This window comes from Cyprinodon variegatus, unplaced genomic scaffold, assembly GCF_000732505.1.
Source record: "Cyprinodon variegatus isolate N-32 unplaced genomic scaffold, C_variegatus-1.0 Scaffold76, whole genome shotgun sequence".
Lineage (NCBI taxonomy): Eukaryota > Metazoa > Chordata > Actinopteri > Cyprinodontiformes > Cyprinodontidae > Cyprinodon > Cyprinodon variegatus.
Window position 1 is genome coordinate 795,491 of NW_015150529.1, and position 14,854 is coordinate 810,344.

General features: G+C 39.8%; 1 protein-coding gene across 1 annotated transcript in view; it reads right to left on the reverse strand.

The window, feature by feature from the left end:
• Positions 1 to 14,854, reverse strand: part of LOC107083520 (afadin-like) — a 158,249-nt gene that overhangs the window by 8,732 nt on the left and 134,663 nt on the right. The window contains 7 exon segments of the mRNA XM_015372827.1: positions 1,345 to 1,472; positions 1,474 to 1,598; positions 4,979 to 5,113; positions 12,019 to 12,195; positions 12,345 to 12,559; positions 12,736 to 12,983; positions 13,100 to 13,502. Of these exon segments, the coding sequence (XP_015228313.1) occupies positions 1,345 to 1,472; positions 1,474 to 1,598; positions 4,979 to 5,113; positions 12,019 to 12,195; positions 12,345 to 12,559; positions 12,736 to 12,983; positions 13,100 to 13,502 (1,431 nt within the window).

Sequence of the window (14,854 nt, forward strand, 5' to 3'; positions counted from 1 at the left end):
GTTAGTTTAAGTGCCATCACTAACATAAAAGATTATCTTTTCACCTAATGGCAGCTACATTTAGCATAAAACAAGCATTAGCTGCTGTTAGTTTAAGTGCCATCACTAACATAAAAGATTATCTTTTCACCCAATGGCAGCTACATTTAGCATAAAAGAAGGGTTAGCTGCTGTTAGCTTAAATGCTATTGCTAACATAAATTATTATCTTTTCACCTAATGGCAGCTACATTTAGCATTAAACAAGTGTTAGCTGCTGTTATCTCAAATGCTATCGCTAACAAAATATTAGCTTTTGACCTAAAATCTAGCAGATAAACCCCATTTTAGCTTTGTAAATCTTGTTTTCTAATTTTAGTTTGTATATATTTAGGTCAAATCTCAATTGTGAAACTTAAGACTTGTAGGTATCTGCTGATGACTCATTTGCAACATGTAAATAACCTCAGACAAAGGTGAGTTTTTACTGCTGGTATGAGCGCTAATGCACATGTATGATTTTTTTTTTTTGCTGTTAGAGATGGATGTGAAAAGCCCAATCTCCTTCCCTTTAAAGCAAACACCGCTAAGCAGAGCCCAGGGGCAGGAAGTGGAGGTGACTCCTCCATCCCTGTTCCCAAGAAGCAACTAACCAAACAGAAAGAAGGCGGCGAGCGACAACACCAACAGTACTATGATTGGCTCTGATGGGCCTCAATCGTCTGTGACAAACAAGGTGGCGTGATTATCCATTGCTTTTTTTTCTTTTACAGTGTTCGGAGAGGGGGTGATTGTAGAAGGATGATGAGGAGGGAAAATTACTGGGAGGAAAGGTGTTCAAAAACAAAAACAATCTGATTGGTGAAGGAGAGACGGACCGATCCCCACGAAAAAGAAAAAAAAAAGATAAAATTAAAGTGAGGGATGAAAAGTTGGACTGACAAAAAAACAACCTAAACAAACATGTAGAAGAGGAAAACCTAAGAGCGGTAAACCATGAAGGGTAGGAAATGACAGATGAGTGGATGAGAGGGAGATACGGGAGTAACAGAGGGCGCCTTGGGGAGCCTGACTCCTCGCTCCTCTCTCCGGCTCTACCTTTATAGGTTCCTGGTGGGGGGACGGAGCTGGGTTTGGCTGGAAGGGGGGGAGCTGTACTGTTGGAGTTGTTGACTGGTGGCTGGAATGAGCCAGATAGGAAGATGCCATCAGAAAGAGGGCGGGGCTTGCGTGCAGTGGGCGGCGGCTGAGGTCGGCCTTGACTAGGCGCGGCGGAGGCCGGGAGGTCGCCGTACGACTTCCTGGTCGCCGACAGCTTCGCCTGACCTGACCAGCCGCCGCTCCCTGCCGAGTTGGCTTCCTTGCCTTCGTCCTCGTCTTCGTCATCGCCCGCATTGGGGACGAATTTGGCTGTGTAGAGCGTGTCTGGCGAGATGACCTGTGTTTTGAGGTAGGAGGTGTTTCTCTGTGGTGGGGGTGGGGGGTTGTTAGTACCGAGGCAGCGGGGGCCGATACAGACCGGCCGGCTCGTCAGGCGTCAGCAGCTTTCTCTCAGCTTCCTCGTGCTGCCGCCGCCGCTCGGCCTCCAGACGGTTGTAGTACTCCTCCTCCTGTCTCCTCTGGGGGAGGGACAACCTGTTAGTAAGCTCCACTCTGATTGGCTGCCACCAACACTGGGTACTAACAGTCTAGTTAGCTAGAAACACAGCTGGTTAACTAATCAACAAGCTGTTTCTACTATAAACTGAACCCCCCACCCTTCAGGTACTAACTGACCCTACCCTGAGTCACCTCTGGAAACATCAGAGAGCTGAGGGCCCAAAGCAAAGGGCCTCACTTCGGAAATGTTTAGCCGTTTCTCCTCTAAAGTCCTGATAGTATTCTGCAGCAGACCTGATCTAAACATCATGAAAATCTTTCTTTAACTGCTTCCAAGAAGCCAACCCGATCCAATTATTTCTCTGAAAATCCCTTTTTTAATACTTTAGCGGTTTGATGGTTGGTCATTGCATACTTGCTCAACAACTACAGATATCCTTCTGTAAAGCTTCAAATGATCAAAACAATCTAATGTAATAAATAAAATCTAACTTCCACTGTACAGAACTTCATATTTAAATCTTGACTATTAAAAATTGAATTGCATTAATTCTTGTTAAATTAGGTCTGTATCAGAATCTTAGGCTACGTTCACACTGCAGGCCTTGATGCTCATTTACGATTCTTTTGTGAAATACGATTTTTTTTTTATGTTTACATTTATATAATATATGCGACCAGCACGCGATCTCCTGTGACTTGCATTCATACAACCTAAGTGTCCTGCATGCGCAGTAGAGGACGCAGTGACGTCACAAGCCAGCGTGCTTCGTGTTTACGGAAGTAAACACGGATGGTAGTGCTGGAGCGGATCTAGCGATCTTTACAAACCTTTAAAACTCAATCTTTCCAAGATGGTTAAACTTAAATACTACTCTCCGTATCATCGTCCACCATGGTTGTTGTTTTTCTTGCAACTTCTGCATAACAAGAAGCAGAAGAGTGACCACTGTCGGGTATTAATGACGTTCAGGTCCGTTGCATGTGACCTGGCTGTTCAGAGACAGGTCGCATTTGAAAAGATCAGATTCGTATCGGATGCAGGACCACATAGCCAAGCGGTCTGGGTTGCACTGAAAAAAATAGATCTGTGTTGATCAGACTGCCATGAAAAGATCAGATCCAGGTCGCATATGGGGGGAAAATAAAAAAAAATTATGGATTTGGATGACTTCAGGCTGCGGTGTGAACGTAGCCTTTGTCCTGCTCTTGTTGTAAATGGCCTACACCTGGCATTTGTTGTTAAATAGCATCTTATAAGACTCAAATGAAACGCAAAACATTTAATTTGTACATTTTTAATATTAATAGGAAATTAAAATATATTTCAGGGGATTCAATGAGGTAATACAATATCATAAATTTAGCTAAAGCAGTTTTAGACAATTTTTTTATGTAGTAAAATGTCTAATACCGGTACTATCAACAATAAATATATTTTTATTTTTAAACGATTAAAGTGTTTTTAAAACAATTTTCTGAACTTAATCTGCTAAATATAGAATTCAGCTCTTTTTATTTTTTATTTTTTTTACTTCTTTTATATCTACATTTGTTTTCTTAATGGCACCAAAAAAGAAAAGAATCTAAATGATCAAATAAAAATTATTTCTAAGATAGATTAGATGATGTATTACAACTTTTATATACATTTCAAACATATTTTAAAATACTTAATAGTTGTCTTTGAAAAAGAAAACAAGAATTCAAATGTTAAATCAGTTTTATAACAAAACCCTTTGATTAAAAGATTTAACGCCTTTCTGCACTTTTTATTTTCAGCTCTTAAACCTAAATACATTTAAGGAAAATTCCCCAACTAAGCCCCTGACCTTTGATCTAGAAATGCGTGGAAAGCACTTTCTAATATTTCTAAGTATCCAGAAATCTGATTTAAAAAAAAAAAAGTTTAAATAAACTATTCCGACTGCAGATTCCTAAAAACCCAGATCTAACGTCTCGCCGACCATCCAGCTTCTCCTCCTCTACACCTCCATCACCGCCTAGTGCCAGCCGTCTGTGTCTTTTGGATCTCTATAATGGATCCCTGTGTGGCCTGAGTTTACATTAAGTGGTTTCTGTGGGAACATCCTCCAGTGTCCAGCCCACTCTGCCTCCTAGCATCTAGACCTCAGGGAGAAAAGCTACTCTGGTGAGGAAGAGATTTGGGTTTCAGGTTCTGGAGCTCGACCAGCTGTTCTGGGGTCAACCGCCGGGCTTCTGATGTGAGATTATCTCCTCATATTTCTTCCGTCTCATGTGGTGAGGGTCGAGCCGGAGCTGCTCAGAGAGTTCAATCAGCCCAGAGGGGATCTGAAGAAACTGGGAGGGATTAGTGGGTGCGTGTGGGCTCTGAATGAGCGACTGGCTGGGTCTATGAACATGTATGGTATGGATGAGGGTGTGTGGAGTGAATGTAAAGCATATGGTTTGTGGGGATGGGGAGGCTGGTTGGAGTGGGCAGCATTCCCTAAACACACCTTTAGATGCTGGATGGAATGTGGAAAAAAAAAAAAATGAATCCAAACCTCAAAATTAAAACTCCTAAAAGCTTCCCGCCTAAGAAAACCTCCCTGACCTCTACATGATGAGAAAACTCATGCTTTCTGGTGGGTGGGAGCACAGACCATGACAGCAAGACATCACAGAGGGTTGGGGGGGGGGTCAGGATGACAACATGCAACTGGACAACTTTAAAATGAGTAAAAACAGCATTAAAATACAGTCGCAGCAACAACAAAAAATTTACTAACTGTTCTAACAGAACTAAAAACATTTGCTTCCAGATGTTGATGGATGGTTTTCAATAACCAGCGGCCTGCAGCTCACAGGACAATGCACCAGCGTGATCATATTATGAAACAACAAACATGGAGGATTCTGTCTTAAACAAAACAATGTGGATGAAAGCATGAGAGACCAAACCACTGGTTATTCAAAAACTCAAAGGAATGCAACATGTTTGAGCAGAAGGCAAACCATCTTACATAGAATATCTTAAGGTTGATATATATATATTTTTTTCTGTGCAATTAATGCAACAGAGATTCTAAATAATATCAAAAATCAATTTATTGTATAAAATGCTGAAAAAAAACAGAGTAAATGGACCTTAAAAAAAAGCAAAAATTGAGTCGCATTAATGACGGCTCAACTATACGGAAATACAAAATAGATTTAATGCGACAGTAACTGAAAATCCAAGAGTTGGACCAATACTGTTAAATCCTAATCCTGTCATTAGATTAAAACAAGATGTAATTAATCTAAAAAAATAAAAATAAAAACTCTAATCTGCAGCAGCAAACCAACAGTCTTATCCCAGAAGATGTTCTTATCTTTATTTAAGTTAGGCAAAGCTTTAATCTGATCTTTAACATTTTCTCAGAAAGAAACTGACCTTCTCCCCCGCCTCTCGTTTGACTCTCTCCTCCTCCCTCCACCTCCTCTCTTCCTCCTGCTTCGCTCGCTCCTCGGCCTCCCTCTTCCGGATCTCCTCCAGCTGCTGCTTACGCCGCCGCTCCTCGTCTTGCAGCTGATCGTTGGCAGATCCACAGACAGACACACACAACACGCCATGAGGCACACATGCAGACAGGGAAATCGTTACAACAGCAATCACTGACATCAATTCAAGCAATATGAGATCATTAATGCTGAAAACTGTCTGGACACTAACTTGAAGCAATATGGCTTGTCTAAATGGGCTGCTCCAGAGGAAGGAACAGCACGCACAGCAAACTCACAACACAAGCAGAAAATCCCACATCTGACCATGCAAACACCGACATGCAACAGCAGCGGCAACCACAACAAGGACGCAGAGCAACAACGTTAAAGCCCCCCTCCCTCCAGATACTAAATCTGTCCAAGAAATACACCTACGACTTGGAAAACAATGGAGAATGCTGCAAAATAAACATAAAATAAACAAAAAAAACACCCATTTCTTTAGCCTGGATGGTGGATAAAGGGTCAGTTCAACCAAATCACAAAAAAAGCAGACTTTCTATAAGTGAATGTGAAATATAAAAAATATAATGTGTTAAAGCTCCACCTCCCAACTAGGGATTCCCCGATCTGATGTTGGAGTCAGAAACCATTTAGCCAAAAAAAAAAGGCGAATCTGAAATGATTGCCGTGCGTATAAAAGTTGATAGAAAAACTTTGTTTCTGTTTGAACTTGATGTAACTCGTTGACCAACAGGCTCAGTTGTTCTCAGGTTCAGTAATTTCACTTGATTGAGGTTTTTCTAACATTTCACACAACAAAATATAAGTATTTGTGCTGATATCGTATCGGGTTGTTATGAGTATCAGCCAGTATGGTATCAGAATATTTAAAGTTTTATCAGCACTAAGCTAACAATTTTATTCAGGTTTATAAACTAAAAAATGTAAGTGCCAGTATCGGCATTAATGCCTCTAAGGTTATGTTGTACCACAAAAAAAAAAGTATTTCTTTCACTCTCAGAGTGTTTTTAATGAATTTCTTATAGAAGCACTTTTGTTATTTTTCTTAATATTTTCAGGCAAGTTGGTGTTTGTTATTACATTGACATTTACTTTTGTAAATGTAAATTCCAATAACCTATTGGCTTTAAATTTTGATTTTCAAAGTATTTCACTGAGTGCCCTATAAAGGGTTAACCTTATCTCTATAAAGATGCTGTAATCAGAAAGTGTCAACTTTAGGGGAAACTTACAGCCCTTTCTAATTTAGATATCAGATAAATCCAATAAAAAAAAGATGAAAATCGAAAAGAAAAAAAAAATCAGAGTTTGTTTTCAAATTTAGACACAAAACTTATATTCAAAATAAAAAAAAACAATGTTGTAGATATTAATCCAACCACTAGAGGGCGGCACATCGATAGGCTAATTCTTAGAAGAGGCCGTTTAACAACTTGGACAACTTTTGTCATTTTGTATACGAAATTTCATTTATTGAGCTTTTCAGACAGGAAATGAACATTTCCATGTGTTTTTCATGAATTTCTTTATAAAAAAAAAACACTTTTGTTATTTTTCCTAATATACTCAGGCAAGTTGGCGTTAATTTTTGCCATTAAAATATTCATATTAATGTTTAAAAAGGTAATAAAGTCTTGTCCTGGATTCCAATAACATTATTGGCTTTACATTTTTATTTACAAAGTATTCTAATTTAGATATCAGATAAATCCAATTAAAAAATTTGTTGAAAATCGAAAAGAAAAAAAAATCAGAGTTTGTTTTCAAATTTAGACACAAAACTTTAATTCAAAATGTAAAAAAACGTTGTTCTAGATATTAATCCAACCACTAGAGGGCGGCACATGGATATGCTAATTCTTAGAAGAGGCCGTTTCACAATTTTGACAACTTTTAATGTCATTTTGTATACGAAATTTCATTTATTGAGCTTTTCAGACAGGAAATGAACATTTCTGTGTTTTTCATGAATTTCTTTATGTCCTTTAAATTTTTATTTAAAAAATATTTCACCGAGTGCCCTATAAAGCGTTAAGTAATGGAAATGATCATTTACTGTCTGGAGAGCTGGAAAGCAAGACGAAAATAGATATAATCCTTTTATGGGAACTTTATGTTATGTTTAGTTGCTATTGAGCATTACAGTTTATCATTTCTGCATAATACATTTTTTAAAAGCCTTATTAAACATAAAAATTTATACAGCATGTATATTTATAACATTTCTTACACATTTGTGGATATGGAATTATTAAAAAAAATATATTTTACTGAAAAAAAAATATATTCATAAAGAAAAATAGAGATGTGTGGAAAAATAAATGTTAAAATGTTTAAAGAAATTATTTGATAGTTAAAAATCCTGAAAAGGCTGAAATCAGCTGGTTTTTCAGTGTTAAAATAATGTTCAGCGATCATGTCAGTAATCAGACTGAAGTGTCTCTGTAAAGTGTACATTTGTTGTGAACTGGTGTTTAATAAATACACTGAATTAGATTAGATTTACATGAAATAAAAAAAAAAATCTAAAAATAAAAGAGGATTAAACTTAAAAGGTTTTAAACATTCTTTTTAAAACCAAGTTTTTAATTTATTCTTACAATCAATTTGACTGATCAGCTCTGTTTAGATATAGATATATTATAGATAAAGCTGCACAATTACAGTCTGCTCGCAATCCTCAACCCACTTTACTTCCTGTTTATAAACATTAACCCTGAAAAGGTGAATTTAATGACTATGGTAACCTGTGGTTGAACAGACCCCTTAAAGAAAAAGCTCAGCCATTCGTACGGATGAACGGATGAATGAACAGAAAGGTGAATAAATGGATTCAGGAACGGCACGATAGTATGATGTCTTTGCAGGATTTACATGCACGGGTTTCCCTCTGATGTCCCTTAGTGATGAGCTCAGCCATGCAGGTGCCACCTCCATGTCTGCTGCAAACAAAGCTGTAACCCCAGAATTCCCCACCTCCCCCCCTTTAGGATGTTTTTAGTAGACAAGGAGATGGACCGCCTCCTGAGCCAAACGGCATCAAGCATCCCAGAACCGGCTGCTCTTTAGCTCCTCATGGCTTAGCCCCCCCCAATCATTCAACCTAACCCAAAGAAACGATATCTGCAGTTCTTATGGGCAGGGAGAGACGGAAAGGAAGGGCAGGTGGGCAGCCAAGACAGAAAACAGGAAGTGATGTAAGGCCAGGGACAGGAAACTCAGCATTAACAGGAAGAACATACCAAGTCTAGAACAGAGATAGCTGGGACAGCAGTCTGCTGCTGAAGAGGAAGAAGAAGAGAACCGAGAGTAAGAGAGGGAGGGCAGATGGGTGAAAGAAAGGAAGGGGGAGAAAAGATCAAAATACTGAAGGGAGGGGGGGGGATTTAATCACAATTAAATTTAATTAATAAAAGATTTAATTAAAAGGAGGGGAGGATGTGGGAAAATGTAAGCAGAAGGAAGAGGAGGACATACAGTCAAAAGGAAAACATTACTGAAGCTTGTGCTGATTAGTGGAAACCAAAGATCTGAATTTAATCTTTCAGATTTATTTACATTATTTACAAAAGGTTTATCAATTACCAGAATTATGTCAATTAATTAGAGCCACGTTTAAACTTCTCTTCCAGGTTTACTTTGCTGGTATTTAAAAGCCCTGCTGTGTTTAAACTTTATAACGGATGCTGTTTATTTCTTCTTTTTAATTCTGAGGCCTAAGCCACCTGAAGCTTTTCCTCAGGAAGCATTTGACTTATCAAAGCTGTAAAATAAAAGATAAATGACAAACAAACGTTTATCTAGATGCTGAGTTCCAGGTTATGTTTGTCACATTTTGCCTCATAATTTAGCAAAAAGGCATCTTCCTCTAGAAGATTCCCCTTGAAAACAGGGCTATTATTAAGGCTTTAAATAATAATGCATTTAATATATATAATGTATTATAATTGAATATAATTCATCCTGAAGAAACATTTATGGCAGGTAAATATCTACTTTTATCATTATTTAGTCATAGATCTAAATCTTTAAGAGATACTCAATTATACTCCCCCTCTTAAAGTAAAATAACCTTTTAGATTTGGCTTTTATTTTTGCTTTGCTTAGAAAAAGCTCTGTAAATATGAGACATTTTTACAAAAGAAGGCCCACTTTACTAAAAGAAGGTTCCAAATTTAAATATTTAACAAAAAGGCATTTAATATAACCGACCATTCTTTACACGCTGCTGATTGAAAGTCAAAAAATCTATTTACTTTCACTATTTTCAATGCCTTTCAATACTCTAAGGTTGATAAAAAGAAAAGCTGTTTTACGATAGTTTCATTTAAAAAGTCAATGATCCTCAGCGTACAGAAAAACTCAGCAGTGGGCAAACTTTGAAATATTATCTTATTTGTTGTTCTTAATTTATAGAACATTCCATAATTTTCATCATATAGCGCAGGGGTCACCGATTAAAATCAGCGGGGTCCGAATAAAGAAAATTAACCAGGAAAGGCCCGGAGACATTTTTAATCATAATCTGTTACTTTAAACAGAATTTAACACCGAAATAAAATTATGTTTTTATGCATCCATGTTATACAATGAATTTTCAAATAAAAATTCCCAATCTAAAGTGTTTTTTGAAGTAGAGAACAACAATCGTTCAGTTTCCTGACTCACATATATTATAAAACACATGTTATTTTCTTTCTTTTTTCATGGCTTAATGAGAGCAGTGGGCTTTAGGCTGCCCTGCAAGGCTTTAAACCTGGGTTAGAATGGAGACAAAGCCATTCTGAAGAAATTCCAGGCTCATTCGCTTATATATTCCCAAAAACTAAGACTGTTTGCAGATTTCTCATTTTGATTAAAATATTTATTTTATACTAAGATGCTTAAAAGTTCAATCAAATCTGGTCAAAACGCCAGAGAGCGCCTCTCACAACTTCAAAAGAAACTTCTCATCTCAGGCCTGGATGAAGAGATGATGAGTTTGGAAGGAGAGAACAAACATACTGTAGTTCATACAAAACATGTATGATCCTAGTTATCCCTGTTACAAAATTCTACAACAAAACGAAAACGAAACGTTTTGCTCTTGAATTTAATAATTATCTAGGCCATGCTCTGCTTGAGCTCTGAGGAAGTCGGAGCGGAGCAAGACGGGAGGAACAGCGGAGGCTGTAAGCTTTGCTTTGGGCAGGAGGTCTGGAGTGCAGCGGAGACGGAGGATGTGGGATTTCAGGGTTAGAAACTGTCGTCAGACAACATGCGGTAATTTAGAAATGTTTTAAATCAGGTTGGGTCCGGATTAGCCAACAGGTGGGTCCGGATCCGGACCATGGTCTGCTAATCCAGCGGTCCCCAACCTTTTTTGCACCACGGACCGCTATATTTTCACGGACCAACGGTGGTGGGCAATGTCCAGTCTGCTCCGTAGCTTTGTTTTGGTCGTTGTAACCGCATAAAATCCCGCTTCACAAAGATAGGATGTTATAGATAGGATGCGTCTTAACCTGTATCAAGAGGCACAGATGCACCGATGCAATTGGGAGAGAATACCACAATTTTTTATATTTTTCAAAATAAAACATCACTCAGACTCTGATCGCCGATAAATTATATATATATATATATAAACACATACACATACTTTTTTCTGTGCGGCCCGGTACCAAATGACCGACGGACCGGTGCCGGTCCACGGCCCGGTGGTTGGGGACCCCTGCGCTAATCCATGACCTCTGATATAGAGCATTAAAGCATTAATAGAGATTTATCTAAAAGAAAATTAGAAATAAAAAGAAACAATAACAACATATTTATTAGGTATTAAGTTTAGTTAAACGCTGACCCCTTCAGGTCATAGGTCAGTATTGGTAGCTCTATGAACTATAACCCATGAAGTAGCTCTAAGCCTTGAAAAGGTCGGTGACCTCTGCTTTAGACTCTACAGACCTCATTTAACACGGAAAATATTAAAGTTAGATAACAGAAAAGGTTTTAAGGTGAAAATCTCTTCTCTCCAAGAGGCATAAGGCACCAGAAAACCTCAGGAACAATGATCTTTATGACAGATCAGATCAAAGTGAGATGTTTGGTTATTATTCCAAGCAAAAAGTTAATTCTATTACAGTTGACAGTCTAGCATGGAGGTGGAGTGGAGTATCAACTTTGTGCTAAAGTATTTTAAGGCAATCTGATGTTGGACCCAAGCTTATTTTTTAAATAAACAAAAGGAATGGCTTTAAATGGCCTATTCAAAGTCCAGATTTAAACCTTCCACAAACTTCTAAGCAATGAAGAAAGAAAGTTTTAGGAATTGGGCCAAAATTCTTCCACAATGATACAGACTGATAAACGTGGAGTTGACATTTTGCACCCCTGATGCTTTTATCTTAGCTGTTAAAAAGTCAATGATGAACTCTAATTCTGAACTTTTTTTAAGCAACTAACTACGTCATTTATTTAGTGGAAAAATGTAGATTTTTAGCTACAGTTATAACTACATCAGTGTCTCACTCTGATCAAACACGTTTTATTCCCAGGCTGGTTGGGAGTGAGGAAGCTGATGAACTGTTGCCCTCCTTCCTGCCCAAACCCTGGCATCCACCCTTCCAGCCAATCAGATTTAAGCAGCTCAGCATGGGAAAGCGATGACAGAAGCATGTTGCAGATGCACACTGCGCGACATTCACAGTGGGAGGTGCTGCTGCAGAGGAACCCGTTTCCTCTTCTAGCGTTTGAAAAAGGCGGTTCTGTTTTTCTCCCCATCAGCCTAATTTCCTGCGACTCGCCCTTCGTCGTGCACTTAACTGCAGATTTGTTTCTGGAGTCGGAGCTGATGGGTAAGATCGCTTGAAAAAAACAGAAGTCAGATTTAAAACTGCCAAAGAAGCCTGTGCACGTGACAATGCCTTTTATTCTCCTCCTTCCGCCAAAATAAAGTTAGCCTTTCGTCATGGCCGTCCTTCTTACCCTGGCTCTCTTCTCAGCCTCCAGCCTTTGCATGATCAGCTCGTCCATGTCCTCATCGTCCTCCTCCTCTTCATCTTCGTCGCTGTGTTTGGATTCCTGCAACCGCTTCTGGAACTGCCACTCCAGCATCAGCTTTCTGAGGCGGTCGCTTTCCTCTGCTGTTCGCTCAGGTTTCGCCTAAGAAACAGGAAGGTGTTAGGAATAAGGATGGATCACTACTACATCTACAGTATATCTGCAATTTTAACATCCTCCTTGGTCAGATTAGAACAATTTTAATGAATGCTTCTAAATTAACAAAAAGCCATGTTTCTAAAAGGTTTTACCTGCAGCTCCTGGATCTCTTTGTCCAACAGATCCACAATGTGCAGCTGCTGCTGTTTCTCTGCCTTTTCGCGGGCATCTCTCTTCCAGGGATCTGGAGACAAGCTGTCGCTGGTGGATAGCTCCTCCTTACTGATGGTGATGTACTGCAGGTCTCTCCTCTCGATGGTCCGCGGCTGCTGCTGCGGAAGCAGCTCCCTGATCACCGTATCCATTGCTGTGGTTTTATGATATTCAATGCAAGGTTAGATAAAAGAAAAAAACGTGGAAAAAAACAGTCTTAAAAGTTCGTTATGATTAAAAATCTTAATTGTGCTTTTTGTATCATTCAGCCCCGTTACGCTGATTCACTGTGTTTCATTTAATGGAAGCAGAGAAGCGATAATGTTTTACCGGAGGAGTTGGCGCCAGAAGCGGGTGGAGGCACTGCCGACCGCGGCAGGCTGGACAGCTTCTCTGGTCTGGATGGTGGAGGCTGAGGCTGTGGGGGGTGGTAAGGCTGGGGCGGGGCCATGGAGGCCATGGGAGGCTGGTGGTGAGGAGGAGGCATGGCTCCACCATTGTTGTGGGGTTGGACGGGCATGACGGGGTTGGCCCGGATCTGACCCAGCTTTCTCTCCTGCTCCCTCCTCTTTCTCTCCCTGAAAAAAAAAAAAAAAATAGAAATAAACATAAAATGTCTCTTTGTTCTTCCAAGAAGACGAAATGTTCATTGAATCAAACGCATCACTGGAAAAACCTAAGCGGTAACGCCCACCTCTCCTCCTCCAGCCGAGCTTTCTCCTTCTCATACCAACGCTGCTGCTCCTCCCTCTTCTTACGGTCCGCAGCTTGCTGGGCCATAACCGGGCTGATGGTGGAGGGAGGGGGCGGCAGCGGCAGCTCGCTCTGGGGTTCGTAGGCGTCTGGGTAAACGGTAGGCGGGGGCGGAGGAGGAGGAGGCAGGTCGGAGCGGGACGGCGGTGCCACAGAGTGCGGCGGAACAGCGTGCGGCGTATTGGGCGTCTTCCATCGGCCCGGCCCGGTCTTCTGGTTTGGGCCTTTGTTTGAAGACGTGGAAGAAGCTGAGAAGTTGAGGTGCTCCTGGCTGGATGTCGATGACTCCAACGAAGAGGAAACCTGCGGCTGAGGCGTCCAGTGGTCCTGTGGAGGTCCCACACCTGAGGATAAAATCAGTCGCAGGTTCAGGGAGAAGCCAAGCCACAGTCTGCTGCTTTTTATTCTATTTCGGCTCTGATATCTGAGAGATTCTATACGGTGATGCCTCTCAAAGCTTTATGCTAGGGTACAGTCCACCATGGACTGCTGCTTGCCGCGTTATTTAGTCAGATTTCCTGTTTCTAAAAGATAAAGTCGAAGCAAGTCATCTTTTCATAACCATTCTGGGTTCTCTCTCTCCAAAGATTCATCATTTTTCACTAAACACTGACCCTTAACTATAGGCTAAACAATAAAATGTCAAAATAATGTAATAAAAGAATGATAAATCAAAACGTATACATCTCTACAAAGGGTATAATTGTGCAATCACAAATTGCTGCCTTGTTCTTGAACATTCCAGACACCATGGAGTCAAGTTCGGCTCAAAGACGGATTTAGATGGACTTTTTTTTCTGTCTACAAGTAATAAGGATGAGACGGTTAGGTGAGGCGGTGGAAGACGCATCAGTTTCCTAAAAACCTGCATTATTTCCTTTATATAAAACAACAGGCTGGATTTCTGCAGGACAAAAGAAACAGTGAGTAAAGTTTGAGGCATTTAGCTGCGTCTCTGTTCTCATGTGGTGTGAAGTTTAATCCCAGCAGCTGTGCTGCTTTTTTTTTCTGCTTCAAACTGTTAACCTGAATCTTAAACATAGGAGTAAAAAGGGAGAAAACTGTTAACATTTAAAAGTCGTAGGGAAGCGGCTGTTCCAACGGTTGCAGCTCCGAATTCCACCGAGTGTTGCCCAACTTTACACGAGTGAATAAAGTGAATGTGATTGGTCGATTATCAAGAGGGTGGGATTGATGTGGCTGAAGGTTCGCAAGCAAGTTTGATTGTGGCCGGTGTCTCGGAAACATCGTGCTAACCAGTTAGCAACTGTGCTAGTAGGTTCCTAATAGGAAATTACATTGGTACCAAGAATAACTTAGCAATGACACTATCAGGGAACGCTATGGACAGCGGAAACATGCAAGAGGAGGAGAGTTTAGTGTCGGAGGTCGTGGATGAGTCTCCTCTATCATCCGTTTTTTATTTAGAGGAGGAAAGCGTGGACGAAGATGTTGTGGAATTTTTTATTTCAACCGTTGCATATTTTAGTTGCGACATATGAATCAAGATGCTGTGACAGAAAAAATTTGATTGACAGATGACCGTTGATATATGATTGGCCGAATTTAGCTGTACAAGCTGATTTATAACTAACTGGTCTGCATAAGATCACGGAAAAATAACAGATTTTAAGACAGGATTTTTTTTTTTTTTTTTTTTAAAAAATTTTTTTACTTTTGGGACAAGAGTACATTT